This window comes from Elephas maximus, chromosome 6 (genome assembly GCF_024166365.1).
Source record: "Elephas maximus indicus isolate mEleMax1 chromosome 6, mEleMax1 primary haplotype, whole genome shotgun sequence".
NCBI lineage: Eukaryota > Metazoa > Chordata > Mammalia > Proboscidea > Elephantidae > Elephas > Elephas maximus.
Window position 1 is genome coordinate 116,613,564 of NC_064824.1, and position 15,561 is coordinate 116,629,124.

At 52.5% G+C, this 15,561-nt stretch overlaps 1 protein-coding gene across 6 annotated transcripts in view; it reads right to left on the reverse strand.

The window, feature by feature from the left end:
* Positions 1–15,561, reverse strand: part of TNS1 (tensin 1) — a 254,365-nt gene that overhangs the window by 213,766 nt on the left and 25,038 nt on the right. The window contains exon 1 of one of the 6 annotated variants that reach the window (XM_049888129.1): positions 5,553–5,665. The exons of the other annotated variants lie outside the window; for them this stretch is intronic. Coding sequence (XP_049744086.1) covers positions 5,553–5,663 — 111 coding nt within the window. The 5' untranslated portion in view covers positions 5,664–5,665. Of the gene's footprint in view, positions 1–5,552; positions 5,666–15,561 lie in introns of those variants that run through there. 6 annotated transcript variants of the gene reach the window in all.

Below are 15,561 nucleotides of genomic sequence, written 5' to 3' on the forward strand. Positions count from 1 at the left end.
CAACTGCCTGTCTGTGGCAACCTTAGGACGCCCTAACAGTTACATCATCAATTGATTGGCCAGCAGCTGGCACCTCTGTTTAAAGGACCATCATCTGGCCAGTTCATCCCCATCTGTTCCACCCATAATTATTTTCACCCCTACACTCAGATTTCTGAGTTCTCAGCTTCATCTTTGGATGTAACCCCTCAAAGAGATCTTTTCTGACTCTTCCCCTTCCAGTCCAGGTTAAAAAAAATAAAAAGGCCCCCTTAAATGCCCCCACAAGTTCCCTCTTGGTAACATCCATCATACTTGTAATCATTTGGCCAATGTCTGCAAGCTCTTTGAGGAAAGTTGTTGGTTGCCCGTCGAACCACCTCCGACTCATGGCAACCTCATTTATAACAGTGCCAAATGGTGCCCAGTCCTCTGCCATCTTCTTGATCACTGGCATGTTTGAACCCATTGTTGTGGCTGTTGTCAGTCCATCTCATTGAAGGGTTTTCTCATTTTCACTAGCCCTCTACTTTACTCAATAATTATTTGTGAAATGGATGCATGGGTGCCTGGGTGAGTGGGTGGTTAGTTGGCCAAAGGATTGGACTGCTTCCTTATAACCCAACATTATTCCCTATCCTTCGGCTGCTCCCCACCAATCCCCTTCAGCCCAGAGTTCTAATCCCCCACTACCCAGCCCATATCCTTCCCCTCTGGGCAACACTGAGTCCAGTGGCCATGTGGCCTTGGGCAGGCCACTTCCTTCCCTGAGTCTCCCTCTCCTTGGGTGTAAACTGGGATTATTCATCCCTGCCCTCTTGCCTCATGAACTACAATAAGCTCAACTTAAATTGGGTAAGTCGAGGAAATGCACACAGGGAAGACACAGAGAGGCTAAAGAACTTGCCAGGATGACATAGCTAGTAAGTGGCAGAGGACGCAGGCATTCAGGCATCAGGGTTCATGCTCTGACCACTGTGTGTGCTGCCTTCATGACAAGACCTGCCCATTCTGGGGCCTTGCGATCATTCTTATGGCCCCATCCACATTTACCCCACGTGCCCTGCCCTGAAGTATTCCCAGAATGGAGAGCCCTGACTGGGGAGGCAGGAGACACAAGTTCTAGATCCTGACTCTAACTTGCCGTGTGCCCTTAAAAACATGCCATCGTATAAAAGTGAGCATGTATTGAGATATTACTGTGTAAGAGACACTCACAATGTACGTGTGTATTGTTGTTGTTAGTTACCACCGAGTTGGCTCTGACTCATGGCAACCCCGTGTACAACAGAATGAAACATTACCCGGTCCTGCTCCATCTTCATAATCATTGGTATACTTCGGCCCATTGTTGCAGCCACTATGTATTTTGAGTGACTTCCAACCTAGGGCACTCAGCTTCCAGCAATATCTCAGACAATATTCTGTTGTGATCCATAGGTTTTCAGTGGCTAATTTTTGGAAGTAGATTGCCAGGCCTTTCTTCCTAGCCTGTCTTAATCTGGAAGCTCTGCTAAAACCTGTCCGCCATGGGTGACCCTGATGGTATTTGAAATATCAGTGGCATAGTTTCCAGCATCACAGCAACACTCAAGCGACCACAATACGACAAACTGACAGACAGGTGGTGGTATTTGCATGAGCTCATTTCAAACCTCACAATCCTATAGGTAGGTGAGAAAGCTAAGCCACAGAGATATGACATTGCTAGCCTAAGGTCACACAGTTACAAAGTGGTGGGGCCAGGGTTCAAACCCAGGCAAAGCCGAGAATCAGATCCCGTACTTGCGGAGAGCAAGCTATACCTCCTCTTCACCAACACAGAAAAACAGTATGGTTTTTCTCCCTGACTTTGTGCCTCAAACATCATTTTGAAAATCTTTACAAAGAGAAGGTTTTATCTGAGACCTTGATCAGTCCCATGCAGCCCAGCCCAGCTCCCAAACCCCTGGTTACGATGCCCCAGTTGGGCACAGCCCTTACAGGTGGTGAGTGAGGGTCAGACTGGGGGCTACACGACAGGCGCTCCCCACAAGGAATCCAGGGGCTCACAGGACCCTTTGGATAAAAACGTGTGCTCAGCACTGGGAAGGACACCAACTTCAGAATACAGAGCACACGATTGTCTGCAGCTGGAAGCAGCCTTAGGGAATAGCATCCAAGCCTCTTCAAGGTCCAGAAAAGTCAAATGACCAACCCTGGGCCACACAGCTTGCCCAAGGCGGGGCCAGGGCTGGGCTTGGCCCCCAGCCCCTGCCTTGTGGCTCTTTCACCCCCACTGTAGTGAGCCCCTTTCAAGGGCCTGAGGACAGTATGAGCCCTTCTGGAAGGAAAGGCCTGCAGCTCCAACCCCATGGGCACAACACCAAAAAGCCTCAATTAATAGGCATGTAATTATTTTCTGAATAAACCATACTTGAATATGTAATAGCAAATGGGAGCATCTAACGAGCAAATCAAGTTATGCATAATATATGGCTGTGCTCTTCAGCTAATAAAGTGATTTTTATTCCTTGAGCTTGTTAAAACCAGGCACTGCAGATATATTACTTCTTGGATGAATATCCGCAGATATCTCCTGCACACGAACACGTGCACACAGATGCACACAGGTGCTCACACTGGGGTACAAGCCCTGTCCCTTCCAGACCATGCCTCAGTTTACCTCCCTGAGACCACAGGCTCAGACAGTTCTTAACTCCCAGAATAACTGGGTGGAGTCCCCGGACAGTCAGGAGAGACAACACCCTCCCCCCCGCCCCAGGGAGATCCTCTCCGGACATCAGGTCTGGGATACAGGGGATGCTGTGGGCCAAACAGGAGGCTGAGTGGGCCCAGCATTTACTGAGCACCTACTATGTGCCTGGGTACCTGATCTTTTAACCCATACATTATCTCTGTTCTCACCCCAGCCACACATGGTCTGTATTATTTTTTCCCAATTTACAGAGCAGGGAACTGTCTTGCCCAAGGCCGCCCATCTGATAAATTATGGAACTAGGATTTGAGCTCAACTCTGCCTGGTGTCAAAGTTCACATACTTCCCACCACCAGGTGCCCACCTCAAGCAGAAGCAGCCCCTTGGCACAGTCTCCAGGGCCTCTGTGCTCCCAATCCATGACTGGTGCCATCTACCCCTTTGGACACTGCCACAAACACACACCCCAGCCCAGCCGAGGCCCACCCAGAAGGGAGGAAGGGAGCCCGTGCAACTGCTCAAGCAACTGGCGGGGATGGGGGAACAAGAACCCTAACATGGCTAGGACTCCTCCCTCTGTTCAGGCCACACTCCCCTAGGCTCTGGCCCAGCCTGGGGATGGACATCCAGGCCAGGCTGGATGCAGAGAGAACACTGGCTCTGCCCAGCCCCACTCCCACCACCCTCTTCCCATTCCCATACAAAAGTGCCCGCTAGGCTTGCCTGTAGAGCTGGCAAGGGACAAGGGCTAGAGGCTATAGGAGGGAGGAGAAGAAAAGAAGGGAGGGGAGGGTTGCAGGCTCTTCTGGACTTAAAGCCAAGGTGACAGCACCCACCTCTGCCCATGGCCACCAGTACCTCTCTCCCAAATCTCAGAGTGGGCACTAATATCTACAAGTCACTCTCTGTGCCAAGCGCCGCCTATGAACTTAGATACAGAATCTCAGGGATACCTCCCTGCAACCTCCTTTTCCTTCCCCTCTGATATTTATTTATAAAGTGAGGGTACACAAGTACAAGGTCTTCATTTATAGTTTAAAGTGTAAGGGTTGACAAGAAGGTGAGTAACATAAAGCTTGAACTAAATTAAATAAACTTTGGAACAACTATACTGTGGAATGCTATGCAGCAATTAAGAAGAATAAATTATAATTATATGTTCTGGTATAGAAAGACCTCTAGACACACTGTTAAGCAATGCTCTTCTCCTAAACTTCCCTACTTTTTCTTTTTTTTTTAATTGTGCTTTAAGTGAAAGTTGACATATCAAGTCAGTCTCTCATACAAAACCTTATATACACCTTGCTGTATACTTCTGGTTGCTCTCTCCATAATGAGACAGCACATTCCTTCTCTCCACCCTGTGTTTCTGTGTCCATTCAGCCAGCTTCTGTCCCCCTCGGCCTTCTCATCTCCCCTCCAGACAGGAGCCCTGCAACCCCCTTTTATTATCCTCACTCCATCCGCGTGGAAACTGATGCTCACTGGGGCCAAGCACTTTTCCCAAGACCTTCCAGCTGAAGTGGCCTATAGAGTCCTCTATTGCAGAACCACTTCGCCCTGGAAGTCTAACTACCATCCTTGACACTGCAGGCTCCCTGACCACCCACCTCTGTTCTCACCACAGCCCACAGGCCTTCAGGGCCTGTTCGAGGAAGCTGGTCAGGACGGGAAAGACGAACTCAGCTAAGGCACCCATTTTACAGATGCCAAACACCAGCCCAGAGAACTAGTGACCCATCCTCTGTGCGAAATACTCCAGGCACTTCAGTCTATTACTCAGACCCCATCCGCTTCCCCAGTTCAACACCACCCAAAGCCCCGCATTCCAGCCCCTCCAGCACCCTGCCCTGCCCAAAGTACACCTGGCTGCCCAAGTCTGATTTCCCACAACTACCCCCAGCCTGGGCATGCCTGAGCCTAGAGAGGGCCCTTTTCCCAGGACTGGCCAGAACAGGGGCGGGAAAGGCCACATCTGGATCCTGGGCCTAAGGCCCCCTCCCCCAAAGAGCCATCATTCTCTCTGAGACCGACATGAACCTCTCGGCCAGGGATGACTTCCTCGCCCTCCTGACCCTTGTGCATGCCTTTGCCTGGCCCAGACAGCCACTGGAGCCCCACTGAGGAGGGGTCTCCTCCTGCCCCTACCCCATCCATGCAGCGGTCAGTCCATGTCCTGAGCCTTTTCCCAGGAGCCTCTGCCCAGAGCTGGTCTCAGACTTCTAACCCTCACTATGTAGCCCCCAGACCTGCCTATCCGCCCACCCTGCCACCCTCATCCCAACACACCTTAAATCTGAGGCCAAGAGTGAAAGGGGGAAAACAGGGAGAAAGAGAAGGCCAGGCCTCCTTTCTCTGGTAGGAGCAAGAGTCTTGGTGAGGATGGAGGGATGGCAGTGGTAGAAGCTGAAATCAGGTCTAGAAGGGATAAAAGTGATGGAATCCACACAGAATTCTTTCCCAGCCTGGCTTTTCCACATTTAATTTTCTAAGTCAATATTTCCTGTTTCTCAGGCCCCCATCCCCATCACTGCCCCCTCCTCAAACTTGTGGGCTAGGCAACTGAGGGGGTGAAGAATTTTCATGGAGGGGGGCGTTCTAAAAGGAAACAAACCTTTTGATGGCTTTCTTCTACCTAGAGCTCCTGGATTAAAGGGGGTGGACCCCTAGAACGAGGGGCTGGGCCCTGTTGATGGGGAAGGTCTTCAGGCTAAGGGTTCACTCAGGTCAGTCTGTCCTTCTGTCCATCAGAGGCAGAAAGACTCTCTCCTTCCTCGCCGCGACATCCCTCCCCCACCCCCAGGCTCTCAGCTTAAGGACTAGGGAAAGGTTGGGGGTAGGGGTGTGGCCCCCAAGCTAAAGCAGCCAGACCTACCCAGAGCATGCAGGACAGACAGATCCACGTCATCTTCGGTGGGTTCAGGGGCCCACAGAGCAGGCAGAAAGGAGCTCTGAGTCCGCCGCTCCGGATCTGCTCAGCCAGCATCTGTCCGCCTCTCACCCTGCCTGCCTCCAGCTCATTCTCCCTCCTTCTCCTCCTCCTCCCCTCCCACCCCCTTGTCCCAGCCTCCTCTCTCCTCCCTCCTCCCAGGCTCCACTGGTGGCCTTGGGGGTCTGAAGCCTTGCTTTGCAGGGGGTGTGAAGGAGACCGGGCAAAGAGACAGCTACTGGAGGCAGTGCTGCCCAGAGCCACATCTCCCCCACCTTTCACCCTCCCACCCCACCCAGACACAACCCCTGTGAGCCATGGAAGCTCCTCCTGCCTTCTGATCTGGTGCCGGTAGACCTGGGGTCTACTCTCCTCACTAAAGATTCCCCCACCCTAGACCCCCGCCCCCAGCCAACCAGTCAAGGGAGTTCACTCCAGGGACCCCCGGTCCATTGATGGGCAGATAGACAGACCCAGGAGTCATGGTCTGCCACTCCTGGGGTTCCTTAGCCCCCTCCCCTAAATCCAAGTACACCAGGTTGGCCACATGCCCTGGCACACACGCTCATTTGCACACACAGCCGGACGGGCCATGGTGCCCACACGTTGAGCTCAGAGCCCTGGATGGGTCCTAACGCAGGAGGAATCAGGCCTGGGACTGCAGGAGACTGGCCCTGCCCCCAGGCCCTGGAGCTTGTTCCAACTTTTTTTTCCACTTCTTTTTTTTTTCTTCCCCTTCTTTCTTTCTTTTCTCCAAACATCTGTCTCAGCCCTTCCTGCCCTTCCTAAAGAGAGCCTCGCTCCAGGCTCCCGCGAGAGTCTGTTTTTCTTGCCTGTACTCTGGGCCAACATTTGGTTTGCATTTCCCCACTTCCTTCTCCTCCCTCCGCCCCCTCCCGGGCCTTTCTCGCCTCCCACCATTCCTTCCACAAGCCCACTTCCCCCCAACAGAGTCCCCCTGCCCTAGTGGCCCTCCCCTCCCCCCCACCTCAGCCCAGGGCTAATTGTTTGGGATCTAGAGGGTGGGAGGAAAACGGGGGACAGAATCCAAATGAACTGTCATGACAGGGGAATCCAGCACAATCCTTCCCAGGCCCTCATTGTCTCAACTCCCCCCCGCAAAAAAACTTTCCTCTTTGAGCTCTGGCTGCGGCTGGACCAAGGGAGGGTGGGTGGGGGCAGTGAATCACCCGCTCTGCTCTTTGGGGCCATCCAGGAACGGAGAACGGGCTCAGTCCCACGCCCTTCTCTGTGGACACACACCCAGCAGGACACACAGTCCAAGTCACATAAACATACAAAATGTCGAGGACAGGGTCCCGCCCACAGCAGGCACTCGGAGACCATTTCCTTGGGTCGAGTGGCTTGGCAAGAAAGTCTTCTTGCCTGGGCTCTGATGCACACACACGTGTGCTGTACACATCCCAGGCCACATGTACAAAGGGTTACATAGTCCCTGCCTCCCCCACCCATCCAGGACCATGCCCTCAGCACTCTGTTGGCACCACACACAATGCAACCCCAGTGTTCAGTCTCTACAACCAGCCTCCCCCCTCGGGTGGACCTGCCCGGCCAGGTGTGCTGGCTCCCAGCCCACAGTCCAGCCAAGACATCCACCTGGGAAACCCCAGAATGAGAGGGAAATGCTCACTCTTCAGCCCAGAAAGGACTGCCACATGCAGATACACAGGTTGCGCACTGCACCAGAGACTGACACTATTGTTTGGTGATGCTGAGAGGTCAGGGGAGGATACTGAAGTGAGGTGTCTAGTCCTGGTCCTTCCTGAAGCAGGTGCCTGAGTTAAGAGTCTTTATTCTGGTAAAAGGTGACGGGGTGGGGAATCACGGTTTCCTCTCACACCCCTCCAAGTCCTTCTGCAGAGCTATGGGGCTGGGAAAGTCCTGCCCCCACCCTACATCCTCTGCCAGAATCGCAGTGCTGCTCCTCACCACTCTTGCCACCCCCCCCCCAAGCCAGCTGGGGCTCAACTGACAGTGTAGCCAACACTGCAATGAACCAGTGTTCACACGTAGCTGGCCCTGCAGCCACCGCTGGGGATGGCCCACAGACAGACACCTCCCCCCAAACAAACTCTCCTTCTGTCCGCTGGCTGGAGCATGGGACAAGAAAGGGGAGGGGAGGGGGAATTCAGGGGCCTCTCTGAGAGCCCGAGACAACCCCCTTAGACACCAGGAACCATCACCTGTTAGTCTCTCCCAACCCCACCCCACTAACAATCTCAAGGGCTCAGTAGCTAAGCCCTGACACCTCAGTGCCCACCCCTACCCTCTCTTCTGCCTGCTCCCACAGCCCTTGTGGCTGGTGTCACCCAAAGGTGGGCCTCGCGGCAACAATCTCAGCAGCTCGGGAGTTCTGAGAAATCACCTTGGAGCTTCCCAGAAATGCTGGAAAATCAGACTGAAGACCAAGTCACAGTGACACCTCCACGTCTAGTCTCTCGCGCAGCCCAGGCTCACTTCCTGCCCAGTCCCCTCAGCTGAGACTGAAAATGAGAGTCTAAGACCCTAGTGCTGGAGGTCCCCTTGGGGGAACCCTGCCTCCAGAATGCCCCATCCCTCTTTTCCAAGCCTATGGGGGTCTCTCCTGTATCTGAACCTCTCACAGCCAGGAAATCCTTCCTGCTACCTAACCACCATCCTTCCTGTTGAATGTTAAACGCTGCCAACTGAGGTGTCTAACTGTACGTAATGACCCTGTTCCAGGTAACCCGTTATTCCTCCTTCACAGCCTAGTAAGACCCCCCTCCACCCTGCACATGATGGGGAAGGGGCTTCCTTGGGCACAGACATGCCCTGCGTTTTGTATCCACAGAGCCTGGCATACAGCAGGCGACAGTCGTGATTGAAGAATCAATCAATCAATGAATCCTAAGGTATTTTCCCACTCCTAGCATCTACTATGCCCTTCACAAACCTTCATTCTCTCCCCTGCTGGCCCCCGTTGAAAGTGTTTTGTGCAGAACAGACTCCCAGTCTTTGCAGCCACCGTAACACCTGCCCAACTCCAGCACCCCTCTTTTCCTGAAGTCTCCAACTGTTCAGCCCTGCTGCCACCCCCTCGCCTCTGTGCTCCCTCAGGCTGCAGACACTCCCAAGGCAGGAACAGCTCTGCTCATCTAGGGATCCCCACCCAGTGCCTGGATCGGTGCTATGCATTGAATTATGTCCCCTCAAAATATGTGTTGGAATCCTAACGCCTATACATGTGGATAAGGAGCCCTGGTGGTGCAGCGGTTAAGCGCTTGGCTGCTAATCAAAAGGTTGGTGGGGGTTCAAAACAAAACCAAACCCGTTGCCAACGAGTCAATTCCAACTCATAGCAACACTATAGGGCAGGGTGGAACTGCCCCATAGGGTTTCCAAAGAGCTGCTGGTAGATTAGAACCGCTGACCTTTTGGTTAGCAGCCGAGCTTCCTTTGTGTGTGTGTGTGTGTGTGTGTGTGTGTGTGTGTGTGTGTGTGTTGCAAGTAAAAGTTTACAAATCAAGTCAGTCTCTCATACAAAAACTTACACACACCTTGCTATATACTCCTAGCTGCTTTCCCCCTAATGAGACAGCACACTCCTCCTCTCTACTCTGTATTTCTCGTGTCCATTCAACCAGCTGCTGTTCCCCTCTGCCTTCTCATCTCGCCCCCAGACAGGAGCTGCCACATAGTCTCATGTGTCTACTTGAGCCAAGAAACACGCTCCTCACCAATATCATTTTCTGCCTTATAGTCCAGTCCAATCCCTGTCTGAAGAGTTGGCTTTGGGAATGGTTCCAGTCTTAGGCAGCCGAGCTTTTTACCATTGCGCCACCAGGGCTCCAAAAGCACATTGTAGCAGAGAATGGTTTTGATCTTTCAACCTCTGGGTTATGGGCCCAGCAGGCTTCTGCTGTGCCACTCTGCTGCCTCTGTAAAGATTACAGCCTTGGAAACCCTATGGGGCAGTTCTACTGTGTCCTATAGGGTCACACTATGAGTCAGAATTGATTCGAAGACACCGGGTTATACATGTGCATGTAAGCCTATTTGGAAATCCCCACTCCTTAGTTGCAAATAGGGTTTTCTTTATTGTGTTAATGATTTCAGCATAGGGTGTACCCTAAACCTAATCACAGAGGCAAGCAAGCAGACACAGGGGGAAGACAGCCACTATTGGAAGACAATGGAGGCAGATGAGTCTACAAGCCCAGAAACTCCAAGGATTTCCAGCCCCTTGTGGCATAGTAATTAAGAGCTACAGCTGCTAACCAAAAGGTCAGGGGTTTGAATCCACCAGGCGCTCCTTGGAAGCCCTATGGGGCGGTTCTACTCTGTCCTGTAGGGTTGCTATGACTCAGGATCTACTCGACAGCAATGAGTTTGTTTTTTGTTTTTTCCCTTGGTAGAAGCTGAAATAAGAAGCCCTAGTGGCGCAGCGGTTAAAAGCTCGGCTGCTAACTTAAAGGTCGGCAGTTCGAACCCACCAGCTACTCCACAGGAGAAAGATGTGGCAGTTTGCTCCTGTAAAGATTACAGCCTCGGAAACCCACCGGGGCAGTTCTACCCTGACTATGAGTCAGAATCCAGTTGACTGCAATGGATTAGAAGCTGAAATGGATAAGAAAGGGCCTCTCCCTACAGCCAGCACCCTGAATTGGGACTTCTAGCCTCCTGAATTATGAGAAAATACATTTCTGTTCTTTAGAACCATACACTTGTGGTATTTCTGTTACAGCAGCACTACAAAACTAAGACAACCAGTATCCCACAGACAGCAGACATCAGGTATACACAGGTGGGCTGTCAGGGTTTTCTGCACTGGGATCGCAGAAGCCTCTGAACCCGGCCACCACTCTGCACCAGCCACCCCACATCCCCAGCCACTTCTCCGGCAGGTTCATGTTTCATTCCCCACCCTCCCTCTGCACACAGAGAGCTCCCCGCTCAGCCCTCCAGTCTTCTGCCTAGCAGTCAGCTGAAGAAACAGAGGCAGGGCTGGTGCTGGGTCTGGTGGTGGTGGGCTGAGCTGAGGCAGAGGAAAGAGTGAGTGAGGGCAGGAATGAGGCTAATGAGCCTTGCAATCCTGAGCCTGGCACTGCCCTCTTGGGCCTCAGTCTTTTCACCTGCAAAATGACAAGGTCCATTCCAGCCCCATCTTCTGTGATGCCAAAAATCTCTAAGCCAGGGCCCCAGCTCCCTCCAATCTACCCTTTCTACCCTTTGACACTTGTCCTCCAGAAGTCCTTCCTGTTGTCTAGCCTATCAACTGTTATGGCACTATGCCTTTCCTGTCACCACTGGTCACAGAGTTTGAAGGCCACAAAGCTGGAGGGATCTTAGAGCTCAGCTAGTCCAAGGGTCACAGTCAGACCCTACAGGGCTCAGACAAAAGTTAAATGAGGGAAGGAGGCAGGGCGGACTATGAGGATATGGAAACGGCAGGCCCCAGCCAAAGGGGGTGCCCACTACTCAGCTCTAGTTGCTGTCACCTTGCAGTGACATGAGCCCATATCACTAGATATTTTGATCTGTGAAGAGAGGCTCAAAATTTATATTTTTGTATAAAATCTTTAATGTGAGGCTCAAAATTTATATTTTTGTATAAAATCTTTAATGTGAAATATGAAAAAAATCCAAATTTGTAAATATTGTCTCCTGTTTGCTGATTTTTTTTTTTTTTTAAACCACTCCAAAGGCCAAACCAAACATGTCTGCCTGGAAGGCTTGGCCTTTGGGACACCTCTCTCCTAATTCAGCCCCCTTTCTTAACAGATGAGAAAAACGAAGGTCAAGAGAGGTGGCATGGCTTGCCGGAGGTCACAGAGCTGGTCAGGAGTAGAGCTCCAGTTTCAGGGAACCCAGACCATGGATTTCTTTCCTAAGTGCCCTGATGTCTGGTCACCATAAGGCCGGAGTCACGCTCTCAGCTTTCTCCTATAAACTGTGAATCCCATGACCTTTCACAATGGGGCCAGCACCTACCAAAGCCCCACCCCTGGAAGGGTGCCAGGTGCCCAGCATCAAATAGGTGGGTGCAGAGCCGGGCTGGGGTTGTCCACCAGCAACCAACTACAGATCCCGTCGGCCAAGCCGCAGCAATCTGGCATCAGCACTCCGGACTCCAGTATCTGCACCCTTCCCCCCTCAGACTCTGCCACGCAGCCCCCTGCCCCAGAAACATTGATAGTCACTAACCAGGCACTTTATTTTGGGAACTCATTTAAATCTCCTAAAAAAAAAAAGTTGCCACTGAGTTAATTCCAACTCATAGTGACCCTACGCATTGCAGTAGAGAACTGGATTCTGTTGGGTTTTCATGGCTGTGACCTTTCAGAAGCAGATCACCAGGCCTTTCTTCTGAAGAGCCTCTGGGTGGGTTTGAACCTCCAGCCTTTCAGTTAGCAGCCAAGTACCTAACCATTTGCACCACCCAGGGGCTCCTTAAGCCTCATATCAGCTTTTTACAGATGTAGAAAGTGAAGCGCAGAGGGTCAGCAACTTGCTTAGCGTCACGTAGCTAGGATGTGTGAAAATGGAGCCCCGTACCCATTGCCATTGAGTCAATCCTGACTCATAGCAACCCTATAAGACAGAGTGGAACTGCCCCATAGGGATTCCAAGGCTGTAATTCTTATGGAAGCTGACTGCCACATCTTTCTCCCACAGAGTGGCTGGTGAGTTCAAACCTCCAACCTTTTGGTTAGCAGCCAAGTGCTTAACCACCAGGGCTCCTTTATAATGGAGCCTTACCCAAAAAACCCACTGCTGTTGAGCCGATTCTGACTCACAGCGACCCCATAGGGTTTCCAAGGCTGCAAATCTTTACAGGATCAGATTGCCACATCTTTCTCCCATGGAGCTGCTGGCAGTTTCGAACCACCGACCTTTCAGTTAGCAGTTGAGTGCTTTAACCACTGCACCACCAGGGCTATAATGGAGCCCAGTGAGTCTAATTCCATATCTCTCAGGGATCAAGAATTTTTCTGCTGCTCCTGTAGCAATACCACCACCCAGGGACCAGGGGTTATGTTCCCACATTGTGGTGACAATGTTAGCTGCCCTCTCCACTCCTGATACAAAGGCTGGTGCTGTGGCTCCAGGAACAGGGGCCAGCTGCTCAGGCCCAGGTCTGGTTGGGTGGGGGAGGCACACAGAGGGAAGCTAAGGACAGAGCTGCTACAGGAGTCAGGATGAGGTTGAATGGCTCCCAAGTGGCTCTAGAAGAGCCAAGAAGAGCAGAAAAACCACAGTCCTAGCAAGTCCTGCACCTGGGATCTGGGTTAGCACAGGGGCTGGCCCCTGCTGCCTATTTGTTGTTGTTGTTGGTTCCCATCGAGTTGATTCCAACTCACAGTGACCCCATGCATGCAGAGTAGAAATTCTTTACAGGACTTTCAAGGCTGTGACCTTTCAGAAGCAGACTGCCAGCCCTTACTTCCAAGTTATCTTTGGGTAGCTTTGAACAGCACAGAGCTTACTCATTTGCACCACCCAGAGACTCCTTTCAGATGAGCCACCCTGCCCTACCCTGCTCCCCCCTGCCCCATATATACTCAGCCATTGAGTTCTGCTGTGCTCAGGCCCCTAGCAGGACCGCCATGTACCACTACACAGGATGTTCATTGCCCAGCCGTCTAGCCCAAGGGTGAGTGGGGGCCAAAGTCCCACCATGTTCCATTCACCAACCCCTGGATGAGATGCATCATCCCAGGGCATGAGGCTTCATCCTAATTCCCACCAAGGCACCATATGGGCTAGGGGAGGCCCTGTCCCTACCCACATCCACCACCCCTTGGCTGCAAGGTTGAGGTCACTCCCTTGCACCCCAAAAATTTGTATGCTCCATGGGAGGGGAGGCAGAGTTCCAGCCAGGCTTCTTCGAGCCTCAGTTTCCCCAAATGACAGAGGAAAGGGCATCCCTCACATCCCCATCCCCCACCTCCCCTCCATAGCGCCCTGAGGGGGGACAGTGTCTGGGCCCAATCCCAATAGTTTTTAATAAGATCCTTCCCAGAGCGAGACTTTGTGATCTTGATTTCTTCTACCACTCTAATTTCCTGCCTGACTCAGGCTCCTTAAAGGCAGGAGAGAGGCAGCTGCAGCTGACCATCCAGCCCCTGCCCCCACCCTCAGCCCCCAACTCAAAGCCTGGCCCAGGAGGGAGGCTGGTGGAGTGATGTTAGGTCATCCTCTACCTCTGCAAAGGAGGACGGGGATTTGTTAAGCATTGTGGGATCCAACTGACCTGGTCCTTGCTTGCCATTCTCACTGTAGGCTCCAAATCCGAAAGCTCCAGACTCTGTAGCATCTGAACCCAGAGCCCAGGGGAGTGCGGATGGGGCTCCAGCCCTGACTTCCACAGCTGCAGCGCTTACCTCCCAGCCAATCCCTGGGGACAACGTATTTTGCTGGAAGATTTCAAAGCACACCTTGGGTGATGGGAGCAGGAACCTGCTGGCACCATTCCCCACTGCGGAGGGGTGCAGAGGGAAACTGAGGCCCAGAGGCAGAACCTGGGAGGAGGAGCTGAAAGTTCAAGCTCTCTATGGAGTGGGAAGACCCTTTCTACCCCTGAGAAGTGGATACTGGGAGAAACCCTTCCATCAACACATATCCCAGCCCTGGCCAGCCCGGAAGGTTTGTAAGGAGGAAGATAGAAGGAATTCGCTCACATCTCCCTGTCCCACCTCCATCCACCAGCACACTGAGTGGGCCCAATCCCAACAGTTTTTATTAAGATCCTTCCCAGAGCTACAATGGAAAGGGATAATAATAATATTATTAATAGTTCTAATTTTTATTGAACACCTACTATGGAGTGGGCACTTTGTTAAACATCTTAAATGCATTACCTCATTTAATTCTCACAAGAACGCAGCGATGTAGGTATGTTTGATCCCTGTTTTACAGGTGAGAAAACTAAGTAAGGAATAGGCAGATTAAGTAACTTAGCCAAGGTTTACAGCTAGTGAGTAGCAGACCCAGAATTCAAAGCCTGGCAGGCTGGTTCCAGAGCTGCCACTCTTAAACAGAATGGTAGCCCTCCTATGTGACAGAGGTCCCTCTGGTTCTGAGAGTGGGTCAGGAGGTCAGCCCTCACCCCCAGGACACCCAGCTCCTGAAATCCACCCCCTCACTGGAGGCTCTGGGGTTCTAGGTCCAGCTCTTGGGTTCTCCTTGCTCTCCAGGGTAGAATTCCAGCTTACTTGCAGTTTTTCCAGTTCCTTACTCTAGGGGCCAGCTACACCCCCGCCTCCATCCTCTCCTTAACACTCCACTCTCCATACACACAGCCTGAAGGCACTGCTAACGGGAGGATCCCAGAAAGATGCTCAGCCACGCCCACCACAGCACTGCAGGAGGCGAGAGACAACAGCCTCCAGACCCCACCTCCCCAACAAGCTCAGCTGCTGCCCCCTGCCTGCTGCCGTGGTCCCTAGCCCCTCCGTGTCCAGTTCCTTGGTCCCTTTATCCTCCTACATAGGTCAGAAGTCCCACCTGACCTCCCCCAGCCTTCCCTTCCTATCTCACTTTGTTCCTTCCCTACCTTAGGCTCTGGGGCCTCTGAGCCCAGGGGAAAAAGTCTGTTCCAGGAACCTACACTCGGTTCCCACAGAAACTTGAAAGGGGTGCCTAAACCCCCCAGACGCGTCCCTCTATACCCAAATCCCCACAGTTCTACTACCCCAGTCTCTGTGCTTGCTGTCAGATTTCTAACCTAAACGCAAGACGCCGAGGGGTGTGCGACGGGGGAGGGGCAGCCCTACTCTCCTGGATCCATGAGGCGTGGGCGGGGGCTTCCCGGAGTCCCCAGGCTCTCTGAAGAGGGCCAGGCTGACAATTGCCAAGACGGTGTGTCCCAGAGGATGGGAAGGTGATCAATAGGATGCCGAGAGGACTGGGAGTGAGGAGGAGGTGCCAGGTGAGGGGAGGCGGGCGGCGTTTACCTGGCTGCGGAGGCAGA